General features: G+C 49.7%; 1 protein-coding gene across 1 annotated transcript in view; it reads left to right on the top strand.

Annotated features, from left to right (window-relative positions):
• The first annotated feature begins 457 nt into the window (after positions 1 to 457).
• Positions 458 to 11956, top strand: part of dpf1 (double PHD fingers 1) — a 32019-nt gene continuing 20520 nt past the window's right edge. Inside the window, exons 1-4 of the mRNA XM_029170865.2 lie at positions 458 to 678; positions 10018 to 10047; positions 10361 to 10521; positions 11422 to 11529. Of these exons, the coding sequence (XP_029026698.1) occupies positions 473 to 678; positions 10018 to 10047; positions 10361 to 10521; positions 11422 to 11529 (505 nt within the window). The 5' untranslated portion in view covers positions 458 to 472. The remainder of the gene's footprint in view (positions 679 to 10017; positions 10048 to 10360; positions 10522 to 11421; positions 11530 to 11956) is intronic.

Raw genomic sequence — 11956 nt, 5'->3', positions numbered from 1 at the left:
ATATGCAAATTTAGTTATTTTTTTTATTTTTGTTCTTTTTTTGGTTATTTCTGATAAGCACTGGGGTGACGTTTAACCTGATTGTTGACTATCCGGTCTAACAGTGTGTACATATGTATAAGATTGTGCAAGGAAAAATATTCATCAGCCTTCATTGAGAAATGTATCCATCAAGTTCCCGGTGTTATAATGAGATGACATTTTGGGGGGTGGGGTGGGGGGTGGGGGGGGGCAGTTCAGTTTGAAACCTGCCATCATCACCATTATCCAGACATAGCAACAGTATCTGCACAGCAGATACTGGCATCCTCAAGCTGACAGCCCAACCTTGACACAACTGTAGATATTTATTTTTTAAAAAAATGGGGATCTGGGGGACAGCTTTGCCCTTACAAGACCGAGGCGGGACTGCGGGCCACTTAAACCGCTTCCCCCGCTGGTACTTGTAGTGCCCTCGTCCTCGGCATGTTTCATGTTGACATGCGTAAAAACTACACTTCCCCAAAGCTGTCACGGAGCGCTCCCGCGTCCCATTGGCTGCTCGCTGCAGCCGCAGCCCCAGAGAATGAATGAAATTGAAATAGCTGCTACATTACATGTACAATACCGGGCTCTGCAGTGTTGCATTCTATCATACTATATCAAAATGGCCACAGCGGTACAGAACCCCCTCAAATCGTAAGTAGGCTACAATTTTCTAAGCGTTTGCGCGTTTTGTGTAATTGTGCATGCTGTCAGTGCAATTTAGGTTCCTTGAATTGCCTGATATTTCTCAGCATGATTGCCAGCGCATCTATACATGCAAGGTACACAACAGAGATAGAAATATACTGCCAGTGCATGCGAATAAGCGGCGAGCAAAAGTTCTATTTGCGGCGGACCGGGGGGTTGTGTTTTTGGCACGGGGCAGATTATTGTGCGCTCCGATGCAATTCAAATAATCGTTTCCCCGAGCCAACAAGCGGTGCGTGTGCGGGGATATGGAGGAATGCTGGAGGTAGATTTGGGTGACCCGCTATGTCCCTTGCCAGTGTAGTCAGCCAAGATCACGGTCAAAGCCGCACCGGAGTGGCCAAAGCCGGGGGGCAGCGGGCTTCGACGGCTTTACGGTACCTGTGTGCACATTGTGTTTCGGATGGGGGGGTAAACAGGTAGGCAGATCGGGCTTTAGGCAGCAGCGCTACCTTTACTGCCGGACCTTTCGCATATGCATGGGCTGAGGTAGAGACGCTGGTGTGCGGCTTCAACTCCGAGACTTGCTTTCATCTTCGCGCCCTATAATAAAGCCCACAATAAAACGCGAATTGCAATCCAGCGTTTTACACTTAGCGGACATTCATTTCCCCCAGAGGGTCTTTTAAGCCCTTTTCCACCGTTAAGTTTCTCTTGTGACGACCCCCTTTGTGCAGATATTTTGGAACCTCTTTCTCTTTTTTTCTGACTGGCTTCAGCGGAATGTAGACGCCTGCTGCCCGCCTGGGCTCCCGGCCAAAAAGGTGGCTGATGTGCGTCTGTCAGCGGGTAGTTACACAAATCACAATAGCCCCGGCATAAACACACAACCCCGGAGTGTTTGTGCGGGCAATGGAGATGTGGGTTCGGCAGTTTGTAACAAAGAAAAGTCAAAAGATCCGTGCGCGAAGCGAAGCGCAGGCGGCAGGAGGTTTTACCTGAGCAGTGATATGGGATATAGTCTGTCTGTCTGTCTGTCTGTCTGTCTGTCTGAGGTGCAGACCCAGGCGACATTTCGTGCAATTCCATGAACGAATGCCCTGTACGTGCCTGCTTTGAAGAGCACTTCACAGGCAGAGGATGCTACGGTAGTTTACTGACTGGGCAACTGTGTCGTGCCTTCATTGGCTGTGGCGCTATTTAAATGCGCCCTGGACACAACACACACCCGAATAAGAGAAAATGCACGTCCCGGGAGTAGTTGTGTGGTTTAATTAGGCGTTTGCTCGGTCCGTGGTTGTCACTGGAGCCGCTGCGATGATGGGACGGGAACAGACAGGTGGACGGGATGTGGGGCCTCTCCTCTCGCCTCCTCTCCTGTTGTCTCTGGGACTCTGAGCCGAGCAGAGCCAACGTGTGACTAGGCTGCTCCCAAAGGCCCTGGGTGACAGCATGTCAGGGGATTAAATTGACTGATTTGCATGGGATGTATATCAGGGCAGAGAGGGGACGAGGTTGTAGGCGGAGGAAGGAAACACCAGGGTGAAAGAGCGGCGTGTGGATAATGGGTGGAAAGGCGGCTCAGGGCCAGCGCCTAATGAGCTCCTGGCCAATTTTTAGCCGGCGCCACGATTTGTAAGTTCTACAAAAGAGACGTAAAGAAGACGCGCAACAAAGCGGCCAAGTTGTCACACAGGTCTCATCCTGCACATTGTTTCACTACAGCGACGCTACGCGCAGACAAAAAAGCTGAACGCATGCATTATACAAGGCCTCGGCAATCAGCGCCGCTTTTAACGTCTCACCAACTGCATAAAGACTATTGTTGCGCAGCATGGGCTTAATTACGTTCCAGTTACCACACTGCCATCAGCCTTTGAACGAGCGCTCGTAATTAGCGCGTCGACAAACAAACTCGTCGGCCGGACGCGTGGTGGAACCGGGTCCGGTTTCCCCCAGATGCTCCCGAGCCTCGCAGACGCCCGGCAGTGAATCCAGTGGGTGCAGATCTGTTTACAGCTGTCGCGAGAGCGGGCCCATGGAGGCACAATGGAGGGGAGCAGCTAGCGCAGATCTACTGGGCATTTCCCCCCGTCGGCCCTCGCTCCGCCGGCGCCTCCGCTGGATTAAAGCCCTCGTCTAATCTCCCCTTCCCTCCTTCTCGCGTGCCTCCGTCTCCTCCTCGCCTCTCCTCCGTGTCCTCCCATCACCTCCGCCGTCCGCGTCCCCTCCCTCCCTCCCTCCCTCCCCATCACTTTCTCCATCCATCACTCTTTCGCACCATCTCCCTTTTGTTCAGCCATTTCCCCCGTCTCGCCCCCATCTCCATCTTTTCCAGGCCTCAGACCGACTGAGCCCTCCGAGCCCCTCGCCCTCAACCTCCCACCCACCGCTCTCCTCTCCTTTCAAGGCGTGTCGCCACTTTCGCATTCAGCAAAATAGAGTGAGCAAAATCTTCTATGCATTTAGGCAGATCCCTGTAAATCTTCTTGCTATAGCTTATTCCTAAGAAGTTCCTTTGGAAGGATTTACTGTGGATTGACACCATATGCTAACATCCAGTCCTCATAGTTCACCGTGTGCACAAAATTTGGTGGCATCGAACAGCGTTGTGCTGCACGAGGATCTGCTTGCACTTACTCTTAATGAGACCAACGAATAAGGCAATACAATCCTTAAGAATGAAAATATTTCCGGGACAAAGTGCAATAAAATGACGTGAGCATCAGAAATCCTCCACCATGACAATCGTTTGAAAGCACAGGTGGCACAGTTTGTCAAAATGGCAGCTCGTACGCCACGTCTCCAGCGTTGCTATTTCTTTGTGGTATTTGCGGGGAGAAATGTAGATAATGGTGTGGCTGCGGTTGTGGCTGGGCCTATATAATATCATTTCTGCGCTGCCTGACTGAGCTGAGCTAAATGAGTTCCATGTAATAACCAACTGTGTGCAAACAGAGATGCTGAAACCACAGCCTGAGCATGAATTTCCAGATCTTTCTTCTCCTTCAATCTCTCCCTTTCATTTCCTCACTCGCTCATTTGTGTGGTATTACCCGTAAGGATGGAGCCACACACACACACACACGCACACACACACACACACACACACACACACACACACACACACACACGCACACACACACACACACACACACACACACACACACACACACACACACACACACACACACACAGGCATTAACACGCGATGGGGAGCACACACTCTTCGCCTCCCTTGCTCTCAGTTCTTTCTTTACTCGTATGGGAGTAAGCCTGAGGTCTGATGTTTTTAAGCGTATTTCTTTTTCCCAGTTCTTCCTTTCATCATCCCTTTATTTAGACTATATCTGTTATACTTTGTTATACTGTCTTTTTTAAGTAGATGGGATAGAGAGAGAGAGAGACAGAAAGAAAGAATGAGAGAGAGAGAGAGGGAGAGAGAGAGACATAGATAAGTATTTTTAGCTCTATGACCTATTTCTCCAGTGCTACCTAACTGACTGTCAGTCAGCTCCACTGCTTTGGGACTTTGTGTGATTTCCAGGCAGGACATTTGGAATTTGTAGTCCTGTGAGGCGGCGACTTGTAGTCCAAACGGAAAAGGTGTGGTGGCAAAATAAGCGAAGCCAGATCTCTCCTCTCCTCCTCCTCCATTGATATTAGCGTCTCTGCATGTCCAGTGGGTCCCCATCAGGAGTCAACACAACACTGAGGGAGGAGTCAACACAAACAAATGATTGCTTCCCTCCACAACACTTTAATAAGGGCACAGGCACACACATGCAGTCGCACGTGCGCCTCTTGATACGGAGGTAGGGAATCCATCGCCATAATAAGAGGCCAAGTGCAGTGGCGATAAATCTCACCTGAAGGAGCTGTTCAGAGGCAGATTGCCTTAGCCTGATGTACTGCTCAATGCACAGTGCAGCCACACACAGGCCGATGCCGGCGTGCACGCGTGAGCGGGGACCACGCAGGCTTCACCGTGGCTTCAAGGCAACCGCACCCAGTGGACAATGAGGCAGCGACGACACGGAGCTCTTCATTAGACTCACACGCGGCAGGTAGCGCTGTCAGAAATAACACGAGCTGTTGCATGACTCTGTGAACCTCCCTCACGCTGCCTTCCTCTGTCAGAGCTCACATGATGCTCAAATATGCAAACAGTCAGTGGCAGACGCACGCACGCACGCACACACACACACACGCACACACACACACACACACACACACACACACACACACACTGCTGTGACAGCGATTCAGGGAAACTGACGTTTTCCAGCTGGTAGCGTGGCAGACGTCCGCTCCTGCACACACACACACACACACACACACACACACACACACACACACACACACACACACACACACACACACACACACACTCCTGTCTGTCCATCTGTCTGTCTGTCAGTGTCAAACTGCGTCTTTGTGTTCCCGACTGACAACACGCTCTGCCACCACTCGCTCGCTAACACAAAGGTGCGTCTGCTGCTGTTTTCATTAACTCCCCATAGGTGACGGACGCCACCGGCGTGCGTATTTGTATATATAGCGTCACGAGATAACGAGTGGGGGGGGGGGGGGGGGGGTGAATTGGTAAGGGTGATATTGCATAGTTTAATCTGTTGAGTTCAGCCGTGGCTGGGCTGGGCCGGGGGTGGGGGAGGGGAGCCACGCTCCTGTAGTGTAGTATTAGCCCTCCACGCTCCAGACGACAGAGAGCCAGCGAGCGAGCGCCCGTCTCCGTGAGCGTAGCTGCACAGATGGACCGTAGCAGACAGGTGCGTGCGCCAGGTGCGCGGACCCGAGGACGCCGAGCGCCGAGCGTTCGCCCCAGTGCACGCGGAGCTGCCAGCCACGGTCCCCGCAGCAAGTGTGAAGTGCAAAATACTCCCATACAATCCGCCCCCAGCCCTCGTGAAGCTATCTGCATGTGGACTACTTAATTTCCTTTCAGTTTAATTACCTCATTCCTCCCAGTTGGAAACCACCGCTGAAATCAAATCTTTTGTTGGCGTTGACATTTTTTTTTGTGATTGTGAACCAATTTTTAGAATTTCTTCATATTCCTCTTTGGCGTTTACAATGCCGTGGTTGCACCTCTAGGGGGAGCCCTCTGTTCCTCTATTGGTTTGGGAGTCTGCTAATTGGTGTGGCTAATTGCACCATAACCACAAAGTGCTGCCGGCAGTGTGTGTTTGTGTGTTTTAGCAGAGTGTGGATACAACACTGGACTGAGACTCAGTGTGTGCTGAAGTGGACTGCTTCTGTTGGATGGGACTTGAGGGATCACCAAGAGATTCAGACAATAGCTTACCCACGGTGGGCTCGGCGGGGTGGCCGTGCTTTTTAGGAAGGCTGCATGTCTGCTGCCTGTCAGCAGCACAAAGGGGTTTGTTTATTTGTTTGTGTGCATGTGTGAGTGTGTGTGCGCGCTCCCAGTGATACCAGTTTCTTCATGGAGGCCTCTCCCTCCCTGCTGTTTGCTCAGTGGAGGCTGAGGCAGACAGCTCAGTGTGGGCTTAGGCTACACACACACACACACACACACACACACACACACACACACACACACACACACACACACACACACACACACACACAGACGCTGAATGCTCCAGGCACGCTCCTCCTCTGTCTTCATCTAGTCTTGATTTGGTTGTGATTGCGTGTGTGTGTCTCTTGTTGTACAGATTGTAAAGCCCACTCAGGCAAATGCGTGATTTACATTTACTGTAGGTTCACATTTAGTCGTCTGGCAGATGCCTTTATCCAGAGCAGCTTACAAGCGAGGCTCATTCAAGCAAAGAGTCAAATTGGGGAGAAGATGCTAAAAGCAAAATGAGAGGAAATGTGAGTTTCATCAGACACCAGTCACACAGCAACAGACGTTTTGGGTAAAATAATTAAATATCTGCGTCCGCGTTTGTCTGTGTGTGCATGTGTATTAGCAGTGTGCGCTTCTGTTTGTGTGCGTGCCTGCATGTGTGCAGGTGTCCTCTGTGTTTGTGTGCCCTTGCACAGCGAGGGCCCGGGCGATTGTCATTTCCGTCATGTCTGCTTGGACATTTTTGGTAGTCAGCTCCAGTTTGCTGGTGAGTTGGCTCCACGCCAGCTAATTACTAAGGCTGCTAGTATTTCTCTTTCTCTGGATCTCTCTCTGCGCTCGTACATAAGTCTCCGTCGCACGTGTGAATGTAAAGCTGTGGAGCTGCAATGAAATAAAAATAGACAGGCATGTCAAAAAAAAAATATCACAAAACGAAATCGAACGGAACAGGAAAATTTGTTGTAAAGCCGAGTGAGGCCAGTGTGTGTGTGTGTGTGTGTGTGTGTGTGTGTGTGTGTGTGTGTGTGTGTGTGTGTGTGTGTGTGTGTGTGTCTCAGCTTTCCGTTGTCAGCAGTGTGGTCTCATGATGGGCAGTTTGATTTCTCCATGCCTCTCTCTGCTCGGACCTCCATGGCCACAGGCCAGGCTGGTGCAGCTACTCCATAGGAGTTCCTGTGTACAGCAATGCTAACTCCCAGACCTTTCTTCCCCTGAATACGTTACACTTACTCACTTAGAGCAGTTATGTTTGCATATTTAATATGGTGCTACAGCCAGCAGATACCAGCAGCAAATCCCACAGCACACATGCTGGAAGGAGGCAACGGCGTGTGTACATATGAAATAAACAAGATAAGGGGCTAAAATGTGGCGCGTTCAACCTGAGCCGGGCCCCTTGTTTCCTGTGACAGGCCATGAGTTTGCCTCGTATATGTCCATCCTTCGAAACAGAGCAAATGAAACAAGTCTGCAAGCTGATGATTCAGTGCATGCTCCTCGCTGAAGCTTTTAGACACAGCTTGATGTTGAACCCGACCCTGCAATGCTGGAGCCAATCTCAGCTGTTGGGGGGTGGGAGGTGGGCTACACCCTGACAAGTCCAGAATATTTCTATTAGGTTCATTATTACACCGTGCAGGAATAGGAAGGAAATCAGACGTTGCATCCGTCCGTCCATCCATCCATCCATCCATCCATCCATCCATCCATCCATCCATCCATCCATCCATCCATCCATCCATCCATCCATCCATCCATCCATCCATCCATCCATCCATCTGTCCATCCATCCATGGTGGTGCCTTTTTTGTTGGTCATCTTTAAGCGGCTATAACATATAAAAGTGCGATTTTCGAATCAAATCTAGAAGCTGAATATTAATCTTTAATGGCAAATGATGAAATGCTGTTTTTTTATTTGTAGCTATTTACAGCTGAATTAGTGTATTCATGGTCCAGTAAATGTGCCCACAGTCTTCTGTTAAATGACAAAGACCTAAAAGATGAGAAGTGTTATCTGGGAGCTGCATGTCCAAAAGGCTTTTCACAGGTCACCGTGCCTTGTTACTGCACAGCCCAATACCCCTCTCTCCGTCCCCCTCTCCCGGTAGTTGGGCCTCTTACTCCCTGGATGTCACTTTCTTCTGTCTCATTTTCTCTCCTCTGCCCGTCACATTCGCTCTCCCTTTTCTTTTCTTCAAGTGTCTTCTCTCCACTTCCTCCTCAGCTTCCGCTTCGAGTGCCTCGGCTCTCCTCCTGTACGAGCCTCCAAACAGGCAAACAGTCATGCGGCTCTGCTATCACAATATAATGAGATTGGGAGCACCCAAATTGAAAGAAGCCATTTTCTACAGCTGTCAACTTATTATCGAGGGGGTACCGACTTATTCCAGTACCTCTAAAGGCAGCAGAGGGGAGTGGGAGGGGGGCGATGGAGGCATGGATGGAGAAGGGTTTGAAGTGAGAGGGCTGCTAGGGAGAAGGTGGATGGGGAGCTCAGGGGTGAGCTGCTTTGCATTTTGAATGTTTTCCTTTTTTCCATCAGTCTCCCCGTCTCTCTCTTTTTCTCTGGTGCAGCCTATTTCTTTTTGGTCAGTAGTGCAGCCTTGAAGTCCAAGTCGTTTCTCACCATGTTCCTCTTAATATTTAAAATCACCCTGTAAGGCTTCCTGGATCTGAGAACGTACACGGCTGTTTGAGCACCTTGCACTGTGTGAATATATATCTTGCCCATCCTCATGCCTTTTCATTTGCATACACTTCTGTCTGTGTCTGTGGGAATGTCTGCTTTTCTGTTGTTTCTGGTTTCCACCCTGCTTCAAATTTCGTCTGCTCATTTTAAACGAGCACGGCGCCGGCACAGACGCAAATGAAATGAGGTGGGAGAAAGTTCTGGTGACGGCAGCACAAATATATAATGACCTGATGGTGGCGTGCATCGCCAGTAACGGGCGCTGAGCTGCAAAGAGGCGCATCCTCTGGAGCAGAAGGCAACAGCTCATGCCCGGTGTCACATTAACGGACACGAGCGCCGTGTGCCCCACATATTGATGCCCCAGTCGCATCCTGTAAATGTCACATGTCCGACGATGACCCGTGAGATTGCAGAGCCGGTTTAGGACGTTTGGAAGACGCCACGCAAAAGCTGTCAGACTTCACTAACATCTGCTGGGTCACACGGCTCCGCTGAGTTTGGCCTTTCTTCCCTTCATGCTTCGTTCTATTTGTCTATTAATTGAAAATATATTTTATATATTATTTGGCAAAAACAATTACGCTTTGGTGTATGATAATAATAATAAAGTTATTTTTTTACCTTTTAATAGTTATGTTGTTGGCCCATCAAAACAAGTGAAACTAGTTCTGGGAGTGAGCAGCCAGCAGCAGTGTTGCATTGTGGGTACTATAGTCAAGTTTTGTGGGCTAAACTATATCTGCACTCGGACTTGCTGTGTCTCCTCTTAAATAATTTTCAGAGTCTGACTTGGGAAAGGAAAGTGGAGTGAAATAATGGTTTCACGTCCCAAAATACAAACACCTTGTCAGATATAGCAGGAGTCCTGTGTGTGTGTGTGTGTGTGTGTGTGTGTGTGTGTGTGTGTGTGTGTGTGTGTGTGTGTGTGTGTGTGTGCGTGTGTGTGTGTGTGTGTGTGTGTGTGTGTGCAGCTGTGGTTTCATGTGTCCTGTATCTACAGTCTGAATAGAAAAAGTGACCTTGATGCCTACACTCAGCGGGAGGACCTCGAAAAGTAGTGATTAACAGGAGAGACAAAGAGGAGAGAGAGAGGGAGCGTGGACCCAAAGTGTGAAGACAGAAGAAAATATAACAAGAAGTGTAGAAAGCGACGGGCAGAGTGTGAAAGTTACATGTAAAAAACAAAACAAAACAAGAGAGAGGACATAATTCAGAGAATAGTGATGGAGCACGAGGGCGACGGAACGCAGGCTGTGGGAGTGACTCACCGTCATCCATTGTTTTTCTCTCCCCTCTTCTTCTTCTCCCTACAGGCAATCTGGAGGCGCAGTCATCAAGAACAGGTAAGAGGGAGGACGAGAGACGGGGGGGAGGGAGAGAGGGAGGGAGGAACAAAAGGGAAGAAGATTACACTGAATCTTAATCAAACTTACACTTGTTCAGGTGAGAAAATACATTGTCCTCACAGTGAGGAATGTGTTACTGTACTGCATGCGTGACGCTGCCAGCTCAGCCGCCGTGACCCGGCAGAACCTGCCCACGTCCACGGGAAAACACCCGAGCCCCCACGCGGGGCCGCGGAGGCGCCGCGCGTGCACTGTGGTTCTGCCCCCCCCCCCCGCTGACGGACTCTCCCCCCTCCCTCCTCCCCCTCAGCCTCGGCGAGGAGTTCTACAAGGAGGCCATTGAGCACTGCCGCAGCTACAATGCCCGTCTGTGCGCCGAGCGCTCCATGCGGCTCCCCTTCCTGGACTCCCAGACCGGCGTGGCCCAGAGCAACTGCTACATCTGGATGGAGAAGAACCACCGTGGGCCAGGTGTGTGTGTGCGTGCGTGCGTGCGTGTGTGTGTGTGTGTGTGTGTGTGCGTGCTGCTCGTTAGAACTGGGTGGCGCTCGCTTTTTGCCAACTCTTGTGCTGCGCAAATGATTCTTCCCCAGTCTTTCGCCTCGTGGCGTCCTTCCTTCCTCTGCCCTGCTTGTTTCTGTCTCGCTTTCCTTCCTCCCTCATTTCCTCCTCCACTTTTCCAGGGCTCCGACGTTTCGCACCTCAACTTTTTTTACTTTCCCCCAAAGGGTGTTTTCTCATCGCTTTCTCTTTCTCTGTAACACAAGTGTGTTTTGGCAGTGAATCAGACACCCCTGTAGGCAATGATATGCCGCTGGCACCAAGTATTCCAGCGAGACCATATGTGAGTGTGTGTGTGAGTGTGTGTGTGTGTGTGTGTGTGTGTGTGTGTGTGTGTGTGTGTGTGTGTGTGTGTGTGTGTGTGTGTGTGTGTGTGTGTGTGTGTGTGTGGACAATTTTACTTTGTGTCTGCCAATAAAACTATTCTGTTTGTTGGTTGGTTCCTCCAAACGCCGAATGAAAAAGGCTGCATTTAGAACCAGCCTTGGCTCAAACGTTTCACCTTAAGCCTTTAGCCCAACACGGGTTTATTGTCCCCAGGTGATAAATCCACTGTTCCTAAAGCAGCACCTGTTCACAGAGAAATATCCCACTTCGCTGCATCACCATGAGATTATTGTATTAGCAAAATGAATCATGCTCACGTCAGCTTCAGCGTGCAACAACAATAAGCATTCATACATAACAGTATGATTCACCGCAACGATCCAGTCTGACAGTTTATGGCTATTAACGTTATTCATGCGTGGCGGAACCTTTTCAGTAATTATTTTCATTATGAGCTGTAATACGCGTCCCTCTGTGTTGCAGGTCACGCTCCAGGTCAGTTGTACACGTATCCCGCACGCTGCTGGCGCAAGAAGAGACGGCTAAACATCCTGGAGGACCCTCGGCTCGTACCCATCGAGTTCAAAATTGGTAAGAAGGAGGTGCGATGGTTCTCACACTGTAGGTGTAGATGACCCCACTTACTCTCCAACGGACAGCGAATGAGAAAATGGGATGAATATTGATAAATTAGATGAGTTTTTAATTTGTCCATTTCAGCCTTTGTTTGTTCTGTAAAAGTAAGATAAACAATGTCGCAGCACGTGTCCGACATTAGTGGCTTCAAGGTTTCATTCCACATATTATCTGAAGGTGATGCATTTACTGTAAAACAGGCCAATGGGTAGAAACACACAGAGCAGCAAGACCCACATTTTGAATGAGACTTAAAGTGGTTGTTTGCATCTTCGCTGACATTCTGCAGGTTTCGCGTCTATATTTAGTCATCTTTGTAGTTTTTCTGAGTCTTTTTAGTTATTTGTATCTCCGAGCGGTCCCTTGGAGACACACCGGCTCT

This window comes from Betta splendens, chromosome 13 (assembly GCF_900634795.4).
Source record: "Betta splendens chromosome 13, fBetSpl5.4, whole genome shotgun sequence".
Taxonomy (NCBI): domain Eukaryota; kingdom Metazoa; phylum Chordata; class Actinopteri; order Anabantiformes; family Osphronemidae; genus Betta; species Betta splendens.
Note: the sequence above shows the minus strand (reverse complement) of the source record. Positions and strands in the feature narration are given on the sequence as shown.